The sequence below is a fragment of the Sycon ciliatum genome, chromosome 2 (assembly GCF_964019385.1).
Source record: "Sycon ciliatum chromosome 2, ocSycCili1.1, whole genome shotgun sequence".
Taxonomy (NCBI): Eukaryota; Metazoa; Porifera; class Calcarea; order Leucosolenida; family Sycettidae; genus Sycon; species Sycon ciliatum.
This window is the reverse complement of record NC_088644.1, coordinates 6,924,510-6,943,234: the sequence shown is the minus strand read 5'-3', so window position 1 is coordinate 6,943,234 and position 18,725 is coordinate 6,924,510. Positions and strand designations below refer to the sequence as shown.

At 46.8% G+C, this 18,725-nt stretch overlaps 2 protein-coding genes across 2 annotated transcripts in view; one reads left to right on the top strand and one right to left on the bottom strand.

Annotated features, from left to right (window-relative positions):
* The window catches only part of LOC135808450 (uncharacterized), a 12,146-nt gene extending 9,588 nt beyond the window's left edge, over positions 1–2,558 (top strand). Inside the window, exon 11 of the mRNA XM_065321641.1 lies at positions 1,769–2,558. Coding sequence (XP_065177713.1) covers positions 1,769–1,948 — 180 coding nt within the window. The 3' untranslated portion in view covers positions 1,949–2,558. The remainder of the gene's footprint in view (positions 1–1,768) is intronic.
* The window catches only part of LOC135808449 (PCI domain-containing protein 2-like), a 22,467-nt gene continuing 6,054 nt past the window's right edge, over positions 2,313–18,725 (bottom strand). Inside the window, exons 10-18 of the mRNA XM_065321640.1 lie at positions 15,055–15,149; positions 14,225–14,271; positions 13,759–13,819; positions 12,835–12,874; positions 12,002–12,075; positions 10,848–10,893; positions 4,357–4,436; positions 3,492–3,615; positions 2,313–2,862 (exon numbers count right to left, since the gene is read on the bottom strand). Of these exons, the coding sequence (XP_065177712.1) occupies positions 2,761–2,862; positions 3,492–3,615; positions 4,357–4,436; positions 10,848–10,893; positions 12,002–12,075; positions 12,835–12,874; positions 13,759–13,819; positions 14,225–14,271; positions 15,055–15,149 (669 nt within the window). The 3' untranslated portion in view covers positions 2,313–2,760. The remainder of the gene's footprint in view (positions 2,863–3,491; positions 3,616–4,356; positions 4,437–10,847; positions 10,894–12,001; positions 12,076–12,834; positions 12,875–13,758; positions 13,820–14,224; positions 14,272–15,054; positions 15,150–18,725) is intronic.

The following is an 18,725-nucleotide window of genomic DNA, read 5'->3' as shown; positions in this document are numbered from 1 at the left end:
CACGCCGGTGTGACTTCTTGGGTTGGTCCGCGCTGCACGCCGGTGTGACTTCTTGGGTTGGTCCGCGCTGCACGCCGGTGTGACTTCTTGGGTTGGTCCGCGCTGCACGCCGGTGTGACTTCTTGGGTTGGTCCGCGCTGCACGCCGGTGTGACTTCTTGGGTTGGTCCGCGCTGCACGCCGGTGTGACTTCTTGGGTTGGTCCGCGCTGCACGCCGGTGTGACTTCTTGGGTTGGTCCGCGCTGCACGCCGGTGTGACTTCTTGGGTTGGTCCGCGCTGCACGCCGGTGTGACTTCTTGGGTTGGTCCGCGCTGCACGCCGGTGTGACTTCTTGGGTTGGTCCGCGCTGCACGCCGGTGTGACTTCTTATTTCCGGTACTGTAAGTCAACAAATACTCGGCGTATATTTATTTTCGCCTATTTTTCGGCCTGATCATATTTGGCCGAGAAGTTCAGTGTGACAGTGTATACAGGCAGCAGCAGTACAGGCCTAAAAATTGTTGCAGCCGAAATGTGTTTTAGCCCTGGAAGGCCGAAGTTTGAAGGGGCCGAAAATTTGTCGATTTACATTATACTGGCCAGCCGGACTGGCGACCAGCCTATTCACTAGCACAGTACGAGTACCAGTGCACGTGTCACCCTAGCACGGACGAAAGCACCCAGACGTGTTCTGGATCCATACAAAATCTGGATCCAGGTGGATCCAAAAGTCCGCGTTGTCACAATTCTGTCGTGGGGAGTGACTTAAAGCACTTCCAAGCCCTATAATTATTCACTTGAGCAGTGTGTCACACATGATAGTGATATCTTTTTGTTCAGCTGTGAAGTTGATTATACCGTAAAGTACCGCCAAAGCGCCCCACCTTGATTTTACAGCCAGGGAAAGGAAAATCGTATGGCAGAGTGCAATGAAGTCTCTACGGTGTGAGAATCTCAGTGTACTAAGCTCACACTTAGCAGGTTTTTTTTACGTGGAGCTCGCGTCCTTGAAGGTACGGATTGAGTGCACAGCGTGCGACCTGTGCACAAGGTCGGTGTCATATGACCTTCAGACAGCAGACCACCTCCACAAAGAAGTGGCAATACGACCACAAAATGATGAGGTGGTGGGGCGCCCTCGCTCTCGCGGAAATAATAATATATTAACCTTTTGAGCACGCGTGACGTTCTGACACGTCATGACCAGTGCCACTGTGACACGCGTGACGTTCTAGAACGTCACGAGTCAGTGCGGAACTACATCGATCCCGCGTTTCTTCCGTGGCGTGGCGTCGAGCTGTACCGCTGCACAGAGGACTCCTAGGATGTACGCGTACCGTAAAAATATGAGAGTCGCTCCGTAAGTTTGAACTGGAGTTACATGCGCGTGCATGCATTTCAAAATACCAATTTCGCGTAAAACTACCTTTCTGAAAACTGTCATAACTGTTGTAATCTTGTATTTGCAAAACAAAAACAGTTCTGTGCTCAGGATACATGAAAGAATCGTTTGAAATCAAGTTTGCTCACATAGAGTGAATTAAATTTTTTTTACTGCGTGGCAGAGGTTTTCAGTGGGCCCGGGCGCAAAAGGTTAAAAAGAAGAACATTCAGAAGAAGAACAGCTCTTGACTTCACGTATCTGTGAGTGAAAAGGTTACATTCATGTCTGTTTTCGGTTGATTCTTAAAGGTGTGATTAATATGGAGAAATAATTATGGTAGTGATAAATCACAAGCAAAGGCTGTGTAACTGATTGCTGTTTCCTATTGCTGCTTGTCTGTCCAGGTGAGAGCTGGAATTCATCCACACCCATTCAGCCACAAGCGTCACATTGATGTGTTCTTGCGCGACCGTTCGCCACCGCCAGAGGTGTTAACAACTGTGGCTAGCACGCCAGCAGCATTCGCCGTGGAAACAGTGGCCATGGAAACAGTGGCCACGGAAACAGTGGTCATAGAAACGTGACATGGAACATACTAGTCCTGTCCAGACCCTTTCTACCACAGAGAGGAGAAAGTTACTCTCCAAGCAGCCATGTCCAGACAACAACCACAGCAAAATCTACATCAAGAAGAACTGTAGCGGAGTGTTCACCCCCATTTCTGCTTCATTTATCAATTTGATGACTAGCAAATATATTAAATATTCACCTTCAACCCCCGTATTTAATTAACTAGGGTAATCAATTATTGCAGCGAGGAGGAAGAATTGTGCCGAAAGCATTCCTTATTGGTCCTTGTTGCAGAATTTAAAGTGTTTACTCTGAAACAACTGTTTACAAATCCAGCTTTCAGAGAACACAAGTGACAAGTTGACAAAAACACACGAATATAACACGACTTTCTTCTCTCTCGTCAACATACACTTAACACACAGATACTTCGATAATCAAAAATTGATGCTAACAAAACAAAATCAAAAACACTGTACAAGCAATGAACAACATCATGATGTATTGTGAAATTCCCCATGCAACTGATATTTATAGTCAGCTTTTTAACATAATTATTATCATGGACTATGTACAAAAAGATATATACAAAAGTTTCACTCGATGTGCAAAATCACAATTTAAGCACGGCTAAATATGTGTGAAGTGATCAACGGGTGGATAGGCAGGAGCTTGGCGTGTACATACATACATATACATACAGGCATCTTTCTGGCAGCTTGGCAGGCTGAGAAAAGCAGGCAGGGAGTCACTTCATACTATGATGGCATCTACATGGCTAGTGGCCAGAATGCGCGAGTCAACCAAAACAAAATTACTCCTGCTCCTACGCATTTGCTGCAAGCAGTGTGGAAATGTTGGGGAATGGATCCTTCTTGCTGACCACCAGCTTCTGATGCTGGAACGATATGTAGCCGCGAATGTAACCCTGCGGATAACGGACAAACACACCACACACACACACACCATACACACACGCGTGCGCGCATGCGCACACGTGTGCACGGAAAGACAGTCAGCAAAGACTAGCAGCACAAAGGAGGTACGAACTATGAGAACTATGAGAATTCATACAGACAAACTATTTAATTACTCAGGCAGCTCAGGCAGCTCAGGCAGCTCAGGCAGTATAAAGTGGAGGCTGTGACTTCGAAGTGACAGCATGTGCATGCCTCAACATCTCTTTCGCGTGAACAACCAAAGTTTTGCCCTTTCTTTTTCTTCTTCTGTGACTCTTTGTCCTTATCACGATGCCGAAGTACTTGTTCGTCCAAAGAATGGAGAAAGAGATCATGCGGCATATTTTGTTGAAATAATCGCTGGCTCCTCTGGGGAAACGCTGATGTGTGCTGAGAAGCTGAACCAGATTGCCCGAAAGTTCAATGTTTTGAAACCTCTATGCCTGCATGTTGAGTGTTGAGACAGAGTAGAAAAGATCCTCAAACTAAACTTGACACAGGATGCAAAATTGAAGCAGCCAAGACCATAATAGAAACACGATTCTCAAGTAGGTGTCCCGACTCCAGATACCCTCCAGTACAAACTGCACAAACTTACTTTATCCACCAGGTTTGCTACAATGCACTGCGTCTCGTCGGGATCCACACCGTCAAGTTGCATCATACGCAACGCTGCCAGCAGAGATGCAATCGGTATCTGGTGCGTGTTCAGTATGGTGTAGCTGCAGACAAATCAAACACAGGAGACACAGAAAGAGAAGATATTGAATAAACTATACGTTGGTAATCAAGGAGTAATTCCACTACGTGCGTTTACAGTGATGAAAGCAACAGCATCAAGTTGTGCGAGTCTGCAGTGAGACCATACACACTTGTTTTAGCTCATACTAAAGTATACATGTACATTGTATATGTCCCCATGATGTACTGCAGTAGTTGCCCCTTGCCCAAACCATGACTATAGACTGCATACCGACCATGCTCATCCAGCACACATAGCTGTACCATGCATCTGCATGTGCACTTGGCACGACAGCAAGGAGCAGTGGGATACTCTAATTTCAGAAATTTTAGGTGCTCAATACTTTCGGTTTGAGGACAAAAGGCCATGTTCGGTGAACAGAAATTCTAGGTACAGAGAAGCAGTTTCCTACCGTATTATGTGTGTTAGTGTTTGTTCAGTGTATTGAAATATTAGGTATGAAACGGACGTACCGAAAGTAGCGAAAATAAAAGTTCACCGAAAATGTGTGAAATTCCAGTACTGTCAAGAAGCGCACAATATAACGTGACTAGTGTCTATTGCATATGGGGTTATTGTAGCAAATTGCCACACGTTTCCCTGATCAATCACCAGACTGAAGAAAAATCAATGCTGCCTGTGATGATCCTGAAGTTAGTTCTTTTTCTGCACTCCAAAATGATTTTTGCTTCCTACAAAAGCCATTTCCCCGAGCACCTACACTTTCTTGAAGAGGTTGCGATAGATAATGATCTTGAGCTTTTCCAGAATGAGATACACTCCCATACGAATGAAGAATTCCTGCAAGAGCAGAGCGTCAGGAAAGAACCGACAGTGCATCATTATATTGCTTCCACATTGCCTGATAGTACATTTGGGGTATCGAAAGCATACTTGCCAACCCAGCCAAAGCAAATCCCTTAGTCACACACCCAGTTTCCCTTAATTTTCTCTCATTTCCCTTATTTTAGGGATGAAACGATTACACCGATTACTTATTCGTTATCTCTATGATCGCTACTCGTTATGATGTTATCGAGTATGCAGTGTTTGTACTTGTGGATGTATGTGTGCTTATGCTGACCTTTCATACAAACTTCCAGTCAACTTACCCATCATGCTGGCGGCTTATACTGGGCATATAAACCTCATACAAACCCCATACAAACCCCACATAGACCGCCACCATAGAAACAGGAAGAAGTTGACTGTCAGTTTGTATGAAGGTCAGCATAAGTATAATACATCCCACTACAGTCCATTTCAAAACTATAGACGCGTACCTAGGCAAAAACCGTTATGCCAGCATCTATACCACATAAAATCTGTGATCACTTTGTGCATCAATTTTTCCAAATTGGGCGTCTGTTATCCAATCCTTTAGAAACTATATGAGAGTAATTGTGGAGCGATCCTGAGCAATATTCCGAAAACTATTCTCCAAAAGTTCCAGCCAAATTTGAAATATTTCAAAAACCCTACGCGTCTATAGTTTTGAAATGCACTGAAGTACGTTTGTACGTGAAATATAAACCATCATACAAACATCGGCTTCGCCTCGGTTTGTATGTCGGTTTATATTTCACGTACAAGCGTACTGTTGGGTTGTATTATATACATAGTACTAGCTAAGTCACACTGTCTGCGCTGCATAGTCAACCCCAGCACTGCGAGTCATCCAAGGTGACAAAATTCACACCTTTTTCTAGTCACCTTCGGGATCCGTGTGTACCTCGATAACTCAATCGTATAATCGGTACTCGATAAGAAGAAATGGATGATCGTTTCATCCCTACTTATTTTGCTAGTTTTTGCCAATTTCGGCCATTTTCTCTTTTTCGGGGCAATTGTTGAGTATTTTTTGCGTGTACAGTCGTCCCTCTCTAATCCGGCACCTTTTGCTACGGCGTTTTCTGCTGGATTAACGAGGGTGCTGGATTAAGAAATCCTGCCCTCTGACCCGGCCCTACCCAATTGCATGCATGTATCATATGTCAAAACGCAGGGTTTTTCCATGTCGACCCAAGTATTTGGTGCACGGCTTTATATTCTCAACTGTTCTCCAGGAATATACACAGTGATAACGTGATAAAGTAAAACAGAGAACATGTTCACATGTACTCTTGCACACACACGCACACACACCTGAAATTGGCAGGACACTACTCCTTGCTAAAATAAGAAAGTACTTGTATGGTTGACTGCTTAGCCGTTGTCTCCTGGACAACATTGACCCTCTTGAGAAGGCCACGCAAGCAGTCGACATCATGCAGGTCGAACGTTGTAGTTAGTTGTAGATCGTCAGTACCGTCGGTCAGTGTCGTGCAATGTTATCGCATGAGCTGATTGTTTAGTAACTGGTGGTGTTAGTGGACAGTATAGCGTAACTTGTAGTTCCTTGGTCTTTCTCTTTGTATAAATTGAGTTAGGGTTCGGAAAAGTCCTAACAACCAACCGAACTGAACTCTCCTGCGCGAGGTCGAGTACAGTGTCAACTGAACTGAACTCTGAAGTGGCCCCGCCCCGCGCGCGCGGCACTGACCAGACTGGCCTAGCCTGGCCTGGCAAGGAGTGCACCTGTATGGTACGCGATTTACGACTGCCGGATTATGAAATCAAACTACGTGCAGTTTGAGCGATTCGTTTCAAAAGGTCACTGCCGGAGGCGGAATTCAAGTGCCGGATTAAGATGTAGAAATTGAACGAAAAAAATCGGTTTCGTCAGAAAGTGCGCCGGTTGGCAAGGGTTCCGGATAAACAAGTGCCGGATTAGAGAGGGACGACTGTATAACGTTTGACCCATTTATGGCCAAAAGCTAGAAGTCCATCCTTTTCTGAATGGACTGTAATTTGGCGATTTAACTTCGATATAATTATTTCGCTGGTTTCGCCGCTCGGTGCAAACTGGCCAAAGTAAATCGCAGGTCAAAGTTTGTCATAGAGGCAAATGATGCATGATGTACTCATTTCTTTTTCGGAAACCCCGATTGGCCAAAGTTTGATGACGACCAAAAGTTTCATTTCGAGATCGGCCAAAGTTTCTCACCGGCCAAAATTTGTTGATTTACAGTAGTCGAATTGCACGCGAGGTGTTTTTACGTTTGTTTTACCACAAGTGCTGTTATCTGAATTATGTACAAGAGACTATACTATGGAAGCTCTTACAGGAATCCTCATCAGCCACGAGTACGACTATCACTGATACGAGCACTCGAAGACTCAGAGTCAGAAAGCATGGAGCATTGTGATGGCCTGTCTGGTTTTGTTGAAAACATGGCAGTCAACCTCTTCAATGACTGCAATGTTCTCAGCATGAACACAGTTGTTTCGCAGTACACTTGCGCTGTTGGTGAGTGTGCTCGGAATGATAAAGCTAAGGTACTGCTAATCAGCAAATTCGATGACACGGTCACATTTGCACGCCCTTCTGCCCGGAATAGACCCGAAGTTGTGTATGCAGCCGACAGAGCTGCTGACATAATTGCACGGCTCCACAATAGCAGAACTGGCTGCAATGCAGACAGCGATGAGGACTTTGTTGAAGAGGTGAGCTATTCCACAGAAAGAGTAACGCATGACCAGCAGGAGCTAAGCTCCATCTATCATGCTGCACGATCACTGTGTGTTGCTTGCCAGGGGAAAAGGAGGACGAGTAGCGGCCTGTCACTGAGTGATGCCAAGGATTGCATTCCGGGCGTGCTTTTTCCTTGTGTGGCTCCGCAGTGATATGTACCACGATGTCCCATTACAACGGGGCGCAATTGATATCGGGAGCAGTCCCTTCAACCGCCGCATATGCTCTATTGCTCAAGACATGTGGCACTAGCGTCATCCCACCGAACCAGGTTGTCTTTGGCATTCCAGCACAGCATTTGTTGCGGATTGAGAGGCTTGTCTCCAAATTGAATAGATTCGGACCAATTCCATCGCCTACTCACAAGCGCTGGAGCATGAAGCAAGCATGGCAGAGGAGAAAGTTCGCCGCGAGGAGGATATTGATCGCCTTCTTAGTTTTCGACAGCAGCCTGCCATTCTTTCATGTGGTCGACAACATGACAACAATGACCTAAATGAGGAAACTCTTGATGGCAAGAAGACAACACACTGCACCAACGCCATTGTTGTCCAGCCCCGCCTGCAACACAACATCAAGCCTATTCATGCACAGCAGGGTGAAGTACCCGGGCTGCAGCCACCCAGAAAGCGTATACCGGCATTATGCTATGAAAAGGAGCAGATTGCCGACATCGCATGCACGTCAAAGGTTAATCCGCCTCGATATGCGCCAATGCCAGATGCGACACTGAGCAGCCAACCTTCACCCAGTGACACTGTGGCAATGGTGGATTTTGGCTGGAAGCTGGCAAGGGCCTGCCACAATGGAGACATCACGAAGCCAATCGTGTCGGCCGAAGTGACAACAAACTCCCAGAAAGTGCCAGCATGGTCAGCTTTTAATGCTCTGACATCTTCATCCCGCCTCCACCACTATCTGTTATTGGCTATTGCCCAGTTGTTGACTTTCCCCTCAGCAGAGTATTCGACTGTGTATGCTGCGCTTAGTGCTTGGCCAGATTTCAGAGTTTTTAAATCATCCTGTCATGACAATTGATTTTATTCCTGGAATTGTGTTCATGTAACTACCCGATATGTATAGAACTCTGACATTTGCACAGTATACTACAGAATTATTGTCACTGCCCGTGTATTGTACAGGCCAATATTCATAGTATTTCTCTCATTGTACATGCCTACGCTTTTCACTATCAAATTATCCAGAATGAGCCTCCAGTGTGAGAGAAGGCATAGCCATTGGACTCATCTTACCATAGCAAGTAAATACTGTAACCGCCCAATGTTTGCGTCACTACAATTTTGCGATCTCTCAGAACCAGTTTACGGTGGCAAATGTTCGCAGAGTACTGTGGCCACACACATACACCCACTGTTGAAGTTTGATTTCACGATGGTTAATTTAATATTTTCATTTTGCTCTTCTCGCAAAATAAGCAAACATTAATACGTCGCAAACATTAGGCAGTGTACAGTAGACTCGGATGGTGAGCCAATATGATAAGTAAAAAGAGAGAAAGGACCAATACCGTTAAGAGTACATAACCCCCCAGAGTGTGCAACGCCGACCCAGCTCTGCATAGGGTCTTGGTCGAGCGGAATCGGATCTTCTGATGTCATGCGTACACCTGGTACACTCCACACCAGCGCAAGGCCGGTCTCGAGGCAGGGCACCATTGTTTTTGATCCAAGAGTGCCCGCGACTCCCCGGGTTCCCCTCAGATGTGTACGGTATTATGACGCAAAGATCTGATTCCGCTCGACCAACATCCTATGCAGAGCTGGATCCGGCGTTGCACACTCTGGGGGGGGGGTTATGTACTCTTGATACCGTATTATCTCTAATATCTCTTAATTTGCTGGGCAAACGTCCTATATATAGGATTTGAAAATGCGTGACCTTTATGCCGTTGTTATTGATCATCATGAGTCATTCATGACCCATAATAAGAGCATGATGGTTTTATTAGAAGCTGTAAATATGTTTGAGGCATGAATGTTTACTTTTTAGATTCATAGGACATCATAAATACCCATTTTGAGCAAGGATTGGAATTTTGAGCAGCATTGTTCAGCTGGTGTCATGGGAAGGACTGAAGCAGTGAATGTGCAAAAGAACATTACAGGTGTGGCACGGGGTGGTTTCATGACGACATATCGCATATGCCGTCGTGAAACTACCAATTTTAAGGATAAAACAAGGTCCAGTAAAATCTCAAATCCTATATATAGGGTTCAAAAAATAGGGCACAGGCCTTAGAAATATTGCGCAAGGAGATGAGCCTTAGATGTAAGTATTTGAAAAAAGTATCTTATTCAACTCTCCATATCGACTAAGACCTAACGCGGAAGAATTGGTCACATACATTTCCCTATGCTCATGCCACACCCATTTTGAGTTGAAAAATATGACCAAAATCCTATATATAGGATTTAGCAAATTAAGAGATAAGCACAATCCTTTATTTTTTCAATGTACCTCCGCCCCGTGCTATTAATGGAGACGTTCCTTTATTGGAGACTGTTCCATTATTATTTCAACCTCATTTCAGAGGCATGTTGCCATGCCAAATTCATGTCAGACAAACACATTTCAGGGTTTTTTCGCCGGTACTGCATTTTAGAGATAATACGGTACATGCATTTTACCAGGTACCGATAGACAGTGTGCTTATAATGGAGACTGAGCACTTTATTTTTTGAATGCCGCCCTAAGGTGTTCTATTATTGGAGACGTGCTATTATGGGAGGCTGTGCTTATATTAGAGATAATGTTACTAGTTCGTAGATGTGTTGGAGCTAGGTGTCCGGTCGTCGAATGTCTCAATAGCCTTGTCAGTTTTTTGCCTTGTTGTCGCACTATCTGGCTGTATAAGATCTCGTCACCTTGGTGGACTGTTAGTCATAACTAGTAACTTATTGGTCCTTTCTTTTTTTTAGTTTACAGAAATTGATCTTTCCTCCAGAAACATTGCTACAATGCCAATCTAGCCTTGGTTGCCATGACAACACTGTGTACATAGTGTCTGGGCCATAAGTCAATGTAGCACCACCACTAGTACGAGTGCAATCCATGATGTGATAGCTCTCGTCTTACTTTATCATTTGCACCTGTCAAACCTTGGTACACCCCAAACGGGAAGGAAAATCACTTCGGGGTTTTGGGCCCGTGGACTATCAAGCGCTTATGAATATTGTGTGCACGAGTCCATAGATTTCCAAACACACTCTCAATCCCCACCCAATACTAGCAGGCGATAATCAACCATACTCGTACTCATCCAATACAAACTTTAGTCATTGAATGCAATGCCAGTGGACGGTATGCATGATAAGCATGCACACAAATGGATAACACACACGCACACACACACACACACACACCTCAGACCTCAGACATGCCCATCGCGGAAGCGATGATAGCGAACAGCTATGTTAGACATAGCAACTTGTGCTGGGATTACACCATTCAACAGCTTGCAAGGCTGATGAATTGACCGCCACTATTTTTAGCCTGGTATCCACCACACAGCTGTTTGAAGTGACTTTTTCTGGCCAGTGAATCCCTATTTTCACACACACGCACACACACGCACACACACGCACACACACACACGCACGGGGGCAAAAAAAGCTCACCTGGTGCTTGGCAAGAGCGCTGTTGAGCAGAAGGAGATTGCCTTGTCTACAGGTGCACACACAAACAGAGAACATTATACAAGCGTAAAGGTGAGTTGCTAAACGTCGGTGACCAAACAGATAGTACACTGTAGATATCGTCACACGGGTCAACGATACGAAAATAGACAACCCATAGCACCGGTGTATACACAGGTAGGCACTGTTGCATGCAGTGCTAGTGCTAGTTGAACAACGCACTGCAGAGCCGTTCACACACTGGCAACAGAATAACACATGTACTATGTTGTGACTCGGAGTTTCACGCTTGGGAGCTTTTCAGACAGCAGTAAGAACTAGAGCAGCTTGAGTAGAAGTATACAGTGCTGTTCAATGAAATCCGATCGCGCGGTGCAGCCCTGGACCTGCGAACACTGGGATGCGAACTGGAGCAGGTTGCTGTGCAGCCCTAGACCTGCGAACACTGGACTGTTGACTGGTGCAGGGCGTGGTGCAGCCCTACAGACCTGCGAACACTGGACTGTTGACTGGTGCAGGGCGTGGTGCAGCCCTACAGACCTGCGAACACTGGACTGTTGACTGGTGCAGGGCGTGGTGCAGCCCTAGACCTGCGAACACTGGACTGTTGACTGATGCAGGGCGTGGTGCAGCCCTACAGACCTGCGAACACTGGACTGTTGACTGGTGCAGGGCGTGGTGCAGCCCTAGACCTGCGAACACTGGACTGTTGACTGGTGCAGGGCGTGGTGCAGCCCTACAGACCTGCGAACACTGGGGTGTGAACTGGTCCAGTACGCAAACTTGACTCACGTGATTGGACCTCACTGCCACCGGAAGGGTGAAGTGAGTGCGAACTTACTGCAGCACGGCGCACAATGATTGTACAGTATGTCCTACGGACAGAACTACAGTTCATCTGCTCCACCTCCAAGACACGACCACAACGGTGCCCTACAGGTGGCGGGGGCTCTCTCGCTCTACTCTAAGCTACTTTCAAGTACGCATTGCAGGCCACAGGCTGTCACCCGCTGAGTTAAAACAACTTGGCACATTATCCACTACACGCTACAAGCCCCGGAAAGAGTATCAACATATACATATATGACTGTACACACAACATGGTACAATGCCCCATCCCCAGTGCCGGCACTCACCTCACAGCAGTCACAATGTCCATGAACTGCACAAGTGAGTACTTCTGCAACACTTCCGGTCGGGGGAGACGACCCTGTCAAGTATTCGGGTTCGCACACAAAAATGGACAAAGCACAAAGCATCAACTATTCATCTACAGTAACACAGCAGAGTTACCGGTAGCAACCAGCATTATTGCCTAACTGATCTTTAATCATGCACAGACTGCAGTTTAACTAAGCACAGACTGCAGTGCTCTGCCCAAAGAACATCTTCATGAGATACTTTTAAAAGTTCAAAGGCTACCAATGACGACAGTCAAACTCAATTGATAGTTTCTAGGCTGGGTCAGTACAGGTCAGGCTGGGTCAGTACAGGTCAGGCTGGGTCAGTACAGGTCAGGCTGGGTCAGTACAGGTCAGACCTCACTATAACAATATTCAGTATTAGATGAGCCTCACTATAACGTACAAATTACAAATGTCCCTACCCAAACTGAATTGCCTCCATTCAAATTTTCCTCGCTAAAACATAATCCAGTGTAAGTTAGCGTAATTTTCGCTAGAGCACAGTGTTTGCTTGGCCCCGCGTGTACAGAAGCTTAAAAACAACAGCAAATTGCACGGGTTTGTGTACAGGGCGGATCAAGAACATTCCTGTTGAATGGTGGTCCCTGCAAAGTTGCTAGGTGACCTTTCATGTACTTCTAGGTCAATAGCATACACAATCTACATTCAGGACTTCGATATTCCTGCTTCCTCCCCCCCCCCCCCCGGCCCGACCCTGATTCTACCGTGATATCACCCAACAGGAATAAAGGGTGTATTGCTCGGAGTACAGAGCGTCAGCTTACTTGTAGCATCATAACGGGAACCAGGAAAATGAGCACGAGTCTAGCAGCAGAAGTGACAACATAACCCACAAAGAACAATCGTCAATACGATGGAGCAGTTTACTTTTAAAGCCACACTGTGTGTGTGTGCGCGTGTGTGTGTGTGTGTGTGTATGTGTGTGCGTGTGTATGTGTGTGTGTGCGTGTGTGTGTGTGTGTGCGTGTGTGTGTGTGTGTGTGTGTGTGTGTGTGTGTGTGTGTATGTATGTGTGTGTGTCAGTGTGGCACATCAGCTTGCGATTTGCCCCATAGAACAGTCTACCGAGGTTAGCAAGTACACTCGAACGTCTCTTTATCCACAATTCAAGCTGAATGTGCCCGGCAGAGGGACGTGCCCGTATCTGAGGCGTCCGCATGACAGATGTTTGAGTTTGCAGGTTCTCGGTGTGGCACTGCACGTGTGCATTCAAAAGCAGCAACAGTACATAACCCCCTCCTCCCGCAGGCCAGGGTGTGCAGCTGTTTGTACAGCCTCTATCAGTGCTGTGACGGCAGTGTTTCATATCATATACCATGGTCCAGTAGGTTAGGCTGGCAAACAGTTGCAAAGTGATCACCAGACAGTTGCACCCAAAGCAGGGTTGCACACAACATTGTATCGGTCGCTCACAGGGTGCAGATAGTCTGTATGGGGTTGTCACGTGATGCGAAGCTCCGCGGTCACAGGCCCCGTAGTGGAGTTACGCACTCTTGGGGGTAATACACCCTCATGTAAGTCGCTTGCTACCAGAGAGTAATGTAAAGAAAGGACATAATCTTAGACAGGCAACTTGGCACTGGGCTGCAACAAAAGCCCAGAAGAAAACAAACTAAAAAGAAAAGATGCATAGTGTCGCATTATCAGATTGGTTGTCCTGACCGGTTCACCCTAGGCCCTTTGCTTACCGTTTGTTCCTCTTATTATCACGGTGACAGCGCTCGAATGCAAACCGCAAGTTTTCCGTCGCTACAAAGAAAGAAAGAAAAAACACACACACACAGCGAGTGATTAACACAGAACAAAAATAGATCGCACCAAAATCAGAGGAAAGCAAATATATTTTGTATTGCTCTGCCACCGATAGGCTGAAAAGCAGTCTGCCAATAGCAGCCACTTTTCCCCGCAAGGAAATAGTCACATTCTCCTCAGAACATCAGCGCGGAAGTATCAGCTCTATCATCAATTCATCATGATCACAACCCGTTAACGAGAGTTAGCCATCACACAGAATAGGGGAGAGACCCTAGTGGACAAGTGCATTTGAAGAAGAGGTGCTACACATGTCAGAGCACAGTCATCACGCACAAAGAGTCTTCACCAAAGAAAGATCCAAACCAACCCCACAAAACAATGAAAGGCGACACAACTCACCTTCTTTGTTCGACCCATCGAAGAGAGCTTTCCGCCCCAAGTAATACCTGAGCAAGGCCAGAAAATGCCAGAAAATGATCATTTTACAAAAATAAGTCTATGTACTCAAGTGCACATAAAGACCATAGCCATTTCCAATTTCAGGTAAAAACCAGCATGTTAGCACATCCACCCTCACAGCAGAAAACAGCTCCACACACCAGGTGGAGCTTTGCAGGCACTGCACATAATGTTGCAGACACCACGTGCCGGTGTGACAATACGACCACTCAGATTGGACGTTTCAATTGACATTTGCCAGGGTAAAACTAGCTATGTGTATCTGTTATAACCTCACCAGCACTACCAGCAGCACCCGCACCAGAACCAGCACTACCAGCAGAACCAACACTACCAGCACTAGCATTAGCATTAGCAGCATCAGCACCCGCACCAGCACCACCAGCACTAGCACTAGCATTAGCAGCACCAGCACCACCAGCACTAGCATTAGCAGCATCACGACCAGCATTAGCAGCATTAGCACCCGCACCAGCACCACCAGCACCACCAGTACTGCCATCACTAGCATTAGCAGCATCAGTACCAGTACCCTTGCTTGCCTTGCTTGCACTACCCATGCTGGTTAGACGGATCAATGACATTGGGTTCTGCTTGCTCTTTCCTTTGCGTTGGTGCTTTTTTTAACACTATTGATTTCACAATCTATTTCTTTTTGCCCGTACAAGAGGCTTTAGTAGCATCAGTACTAGTACCAGCACCAAGTATGTATGAGAACCAAAACCAGCAGCATCTACGCCTTAGTGCTGCTGAGCAGGCATCCTACTCACTTGTATGTGACGAGATGGCTGACTTTGAAGTTGTCTTTCAGGTTCGACGCTTGAATGGCACGGAACAATGGCTTGCACAGCTGTACCTTGTTTATCTACATGCAAAAAAACCCAGAAATCCGATGCATCAGATGCAGAGACCCAGAAATCCAATGCATCGTATGTAGAGACCCAGAAATGTACACGAAACCAACAACAAACCCCCATCTGAAACCCATGTACTGTGCCACAAACCTATCAACATCCAGCTGGAGCCCGAAACCAAAGCCTGTGTGCGTTCATCATGCCCATCCTGCTGCATATGCGTTTTAAATGGTAAAGGCACAGCTCGATGAGGTGGTGACTGATGGCATCAGTGAGCCTGTATCAGAACCCAATAAGTGCTGCCACACTTTTGGCATCGCTGACAAGAAAGGCATTGAGGAGAAGTTGGGTTCCGTGCGAACTGGCCGAAGAAACCATTGATCATGAAGTTAAGTTAGGGGTCGTCGCAAAAGTTTGTTGTCGTCCCTGAAACGAACATGATTCATTTGGGGGGGGGGGGGGAGGGGGTGCGAGCCAAAATCGCAAGTCGACCGACACTGTACATACGACATGTACATGCCTGCGAGTTTCGTCGTCCAGCATAGCAAGCTGTGTTCGTTTCAGAGGGAGGGGAGGGGTCCAAGTACGAAATGAACGATGTTCGTTTCAGGGACGACAGAAAACTTTTGCGACGACCCCTTAGATCAGACTTTGATCAACATGGGGTTAGATCAAGTTGTGATCGACGAGCTACACCTGATCCTACTGAGAAGGCATGGGAACCTGCAACAATTCCTGCAACAATTCAGTGGCCAAGGTGTTGGAAAAACTGAATGATGTCGTTAGACGAATTCACCACCACCGGAGCAACAAACATAAAGCAACACCGGACGTACTGCTAGCCACAGCAAGAATGGGCTGGGTGAAGATCTTCTGCGACCTTGGCAATCGCATCCCCATATACGGCAAGGCCAAGGTTACCCCATACTGTATACATGCATGTATTGACGATGCACGTCCCATACCTACTGAGAAAGGTACGGCAACCTGCAACAGTTCAGTAGGCAAGGCGTGGAGAAACTGAACGATGTCGCTCGACGTATTCACCACCATCGTAGTAACAAGCACAAAGCCACCCAGGACGTGCTGCTGGCCACAGCACGAATGGATACCTTTGCGAAAAGAGGCCGGGAACGGCGAAGGCGAGGATATAACCGTAAACAATACAGCAGACAACTGTACACAAGACTCATTTCCAAACTACGGTGTAACAGTGTTGAACGTTGACCGTTGGCGATGCAAAGCTCACAGCTATCCGTAACTTGGATCCATCGTGCAGCCACACCGACCTCCGTTCGCTCTTAAGTCTTGCTAATCAGTGCAGTGAGATAAGCTCTCGTCTCGCCAAACTCACCTCCCCATTGTGTGCCCCTTTCAAAGTGCCGCCTGAGTTTATCTGGCACTCTGACCACTCAGCCGCATTTGATGCCATCATGTCCGAGATGTGTTCGCTGCGTACGCTGTCCTGTTATCAGCTTGGGCAGAAACTCCATCCTAATACACACACCTCTGCTCAAAGGTCTCGGTTCTGTGCTCTGTCAAAACAGGAAGCCAACCGCTGGAATACCCATGCACTACGGATAGGAAGCAGATACCGTATTTCCCGGTTATAAGTCGACCTTCTATGACCTAAAAAACGAATTAATAAAGGGTAGCAGACTTACAGCCGGGGCCAACCGCTCGGTATTCATCGTATTGATATTGAACCAGTACATCGAGGCACTAAGTATTGGGGTTTGACTTATACCCGAGGTCAACTCATAACCGGTAAAATATGGTACATGTACCGGCTGGCATCACCAAGACCACCGACAACGGCGACTTGCACACCGACGCTTTCCATCGAGGTCTAACACTTAACAGTTAGAATAGCGCAACACCCACTATTTTTTCTCTCAGGCTGACAGATTTATTGCCTTGCCGAACCATACAACAGGAGCAAGACTTGATACTGACGAATCCTAACGCTTCGACCCATATTGGTCTTCTTCGATGTGATGTTGATAACGGAGGAGGACACACTCATTCTGAAGAAGACCAGCATGGTCGAAACATTAAGATTCGTCAGTACTAGTATCAAGTCTTGCTACTGTTGTGTGGCTCGGCTACCTACTGATGTGGGGTATGGAATAAGCGGTGTGCACACAAGGGCAAGTGACATCATTGGTTTACGTCATCGCGCGGGAAGCTCAAATTGGGTGGCAAAACCTTTTGGGCTTCGTTGTTTGAAGAAAGAACAAACTTACATTTTGGTTTAGTTCGGTTCAGGTTATCTGTCGACTGTGGAGGAAGTGGTTGTAGTCGTTTAGACACGATGACGAAGTCTTGCTGCGTCTTTGGCTGCTCCAATCGGGGTGGCAAGCGGAAAGATGGAACAAAGCTTTCTTTTCACCGTCTTCCTCTGGGAAAGAAGCCTACACTCAAAAAGTGGCTCCACAACATGCGGACATCGAGTGTGGTTGTGGGCAGCTCGACAAGGGCCTGCGGCGCTCATTTTGTTGGCGGAAAGCGCTCCAAGGAGCATCCTATCCCAACGCTGTTCGCGTGGTCAGCAGCAGAGAAGACGAGGAAAACGCCAAAAGAACGCGTGGCCCTGAAGACACATCAGGACAAAACGCCCCAACCGTCAGCAGCGAAGCCTGAAACATGTGAAAGCACTTGTGAGGAGCAGCCATCACCATCCCTGCCCAGCGTTGATGAGCAGATCAGTGAAGTGCGAACTCAGATCCAGGAATGTTTGGAGGAGAACACACGGTTGCGGATGGAGGTGCAGAAGTTGACACAGGAGAATGAGGCACTGCGAGTCAAGTTGGAGGAAACTGCCACAGTACCAGCACCAGAGTTTTCTGTCGCCAGGATTTGCAACAGTGACAGCCTCACCAAGTTCTATACTGGTATCCCCAGCTATGAGCAATTTCAGGCATTGGTGGCTTTCCTGGAGCCCCACTGCAAGGGTCACCTTATGGAATGGAGCAAGAACAGGTGAGGATGTTATCTGCTCTGTGCTAGATTTTGATGATGTAAATACTGTGCTTTGCAATGTTGTTGGGTGGAATGACTTCAGTAGTACGGAACCTACTTGTGTCGGTACCATAATTTCCATACTCAGTGCTGTGAGTCTCCATCCTCCTGGCAAATCAAACTTCTTTTCGTGGGCCATGTCATACATGTCTCGGTTCAATGTACTGTGCCCACTGCATAGGTGAACGGCAACGTCAGTGTGTGAGGGCCTTGGACGATGAAAACAGCCTGCTCCTTACGTTCATGAAGTTGCGGCTGGATTGTCCTAACGAAGACCTGGCTCAGAGGTTTTCAATCAGTGCAGGTACTGTGAGCCGCATCTTCACCTCGTACCTCATGGTCATGTACCACGCCTTCAAGTCCGCACAGCTACCCGCCTGGCCGTCTAGAGCGCAGGTTAGTTGTCATGCCAGAATGATTTATGTCTGTTGATGATATGCCCGTGGCTCAACAGCTGAAGCCTAACCCATTACTGGTCGTTAGTGAGTCCAGCCTTTTGGATTGCAATAGGGCTGGTTTATTTTTTTCCTAACGTAGCTGAACCATTGCTGGTGTGCTATCGTTTG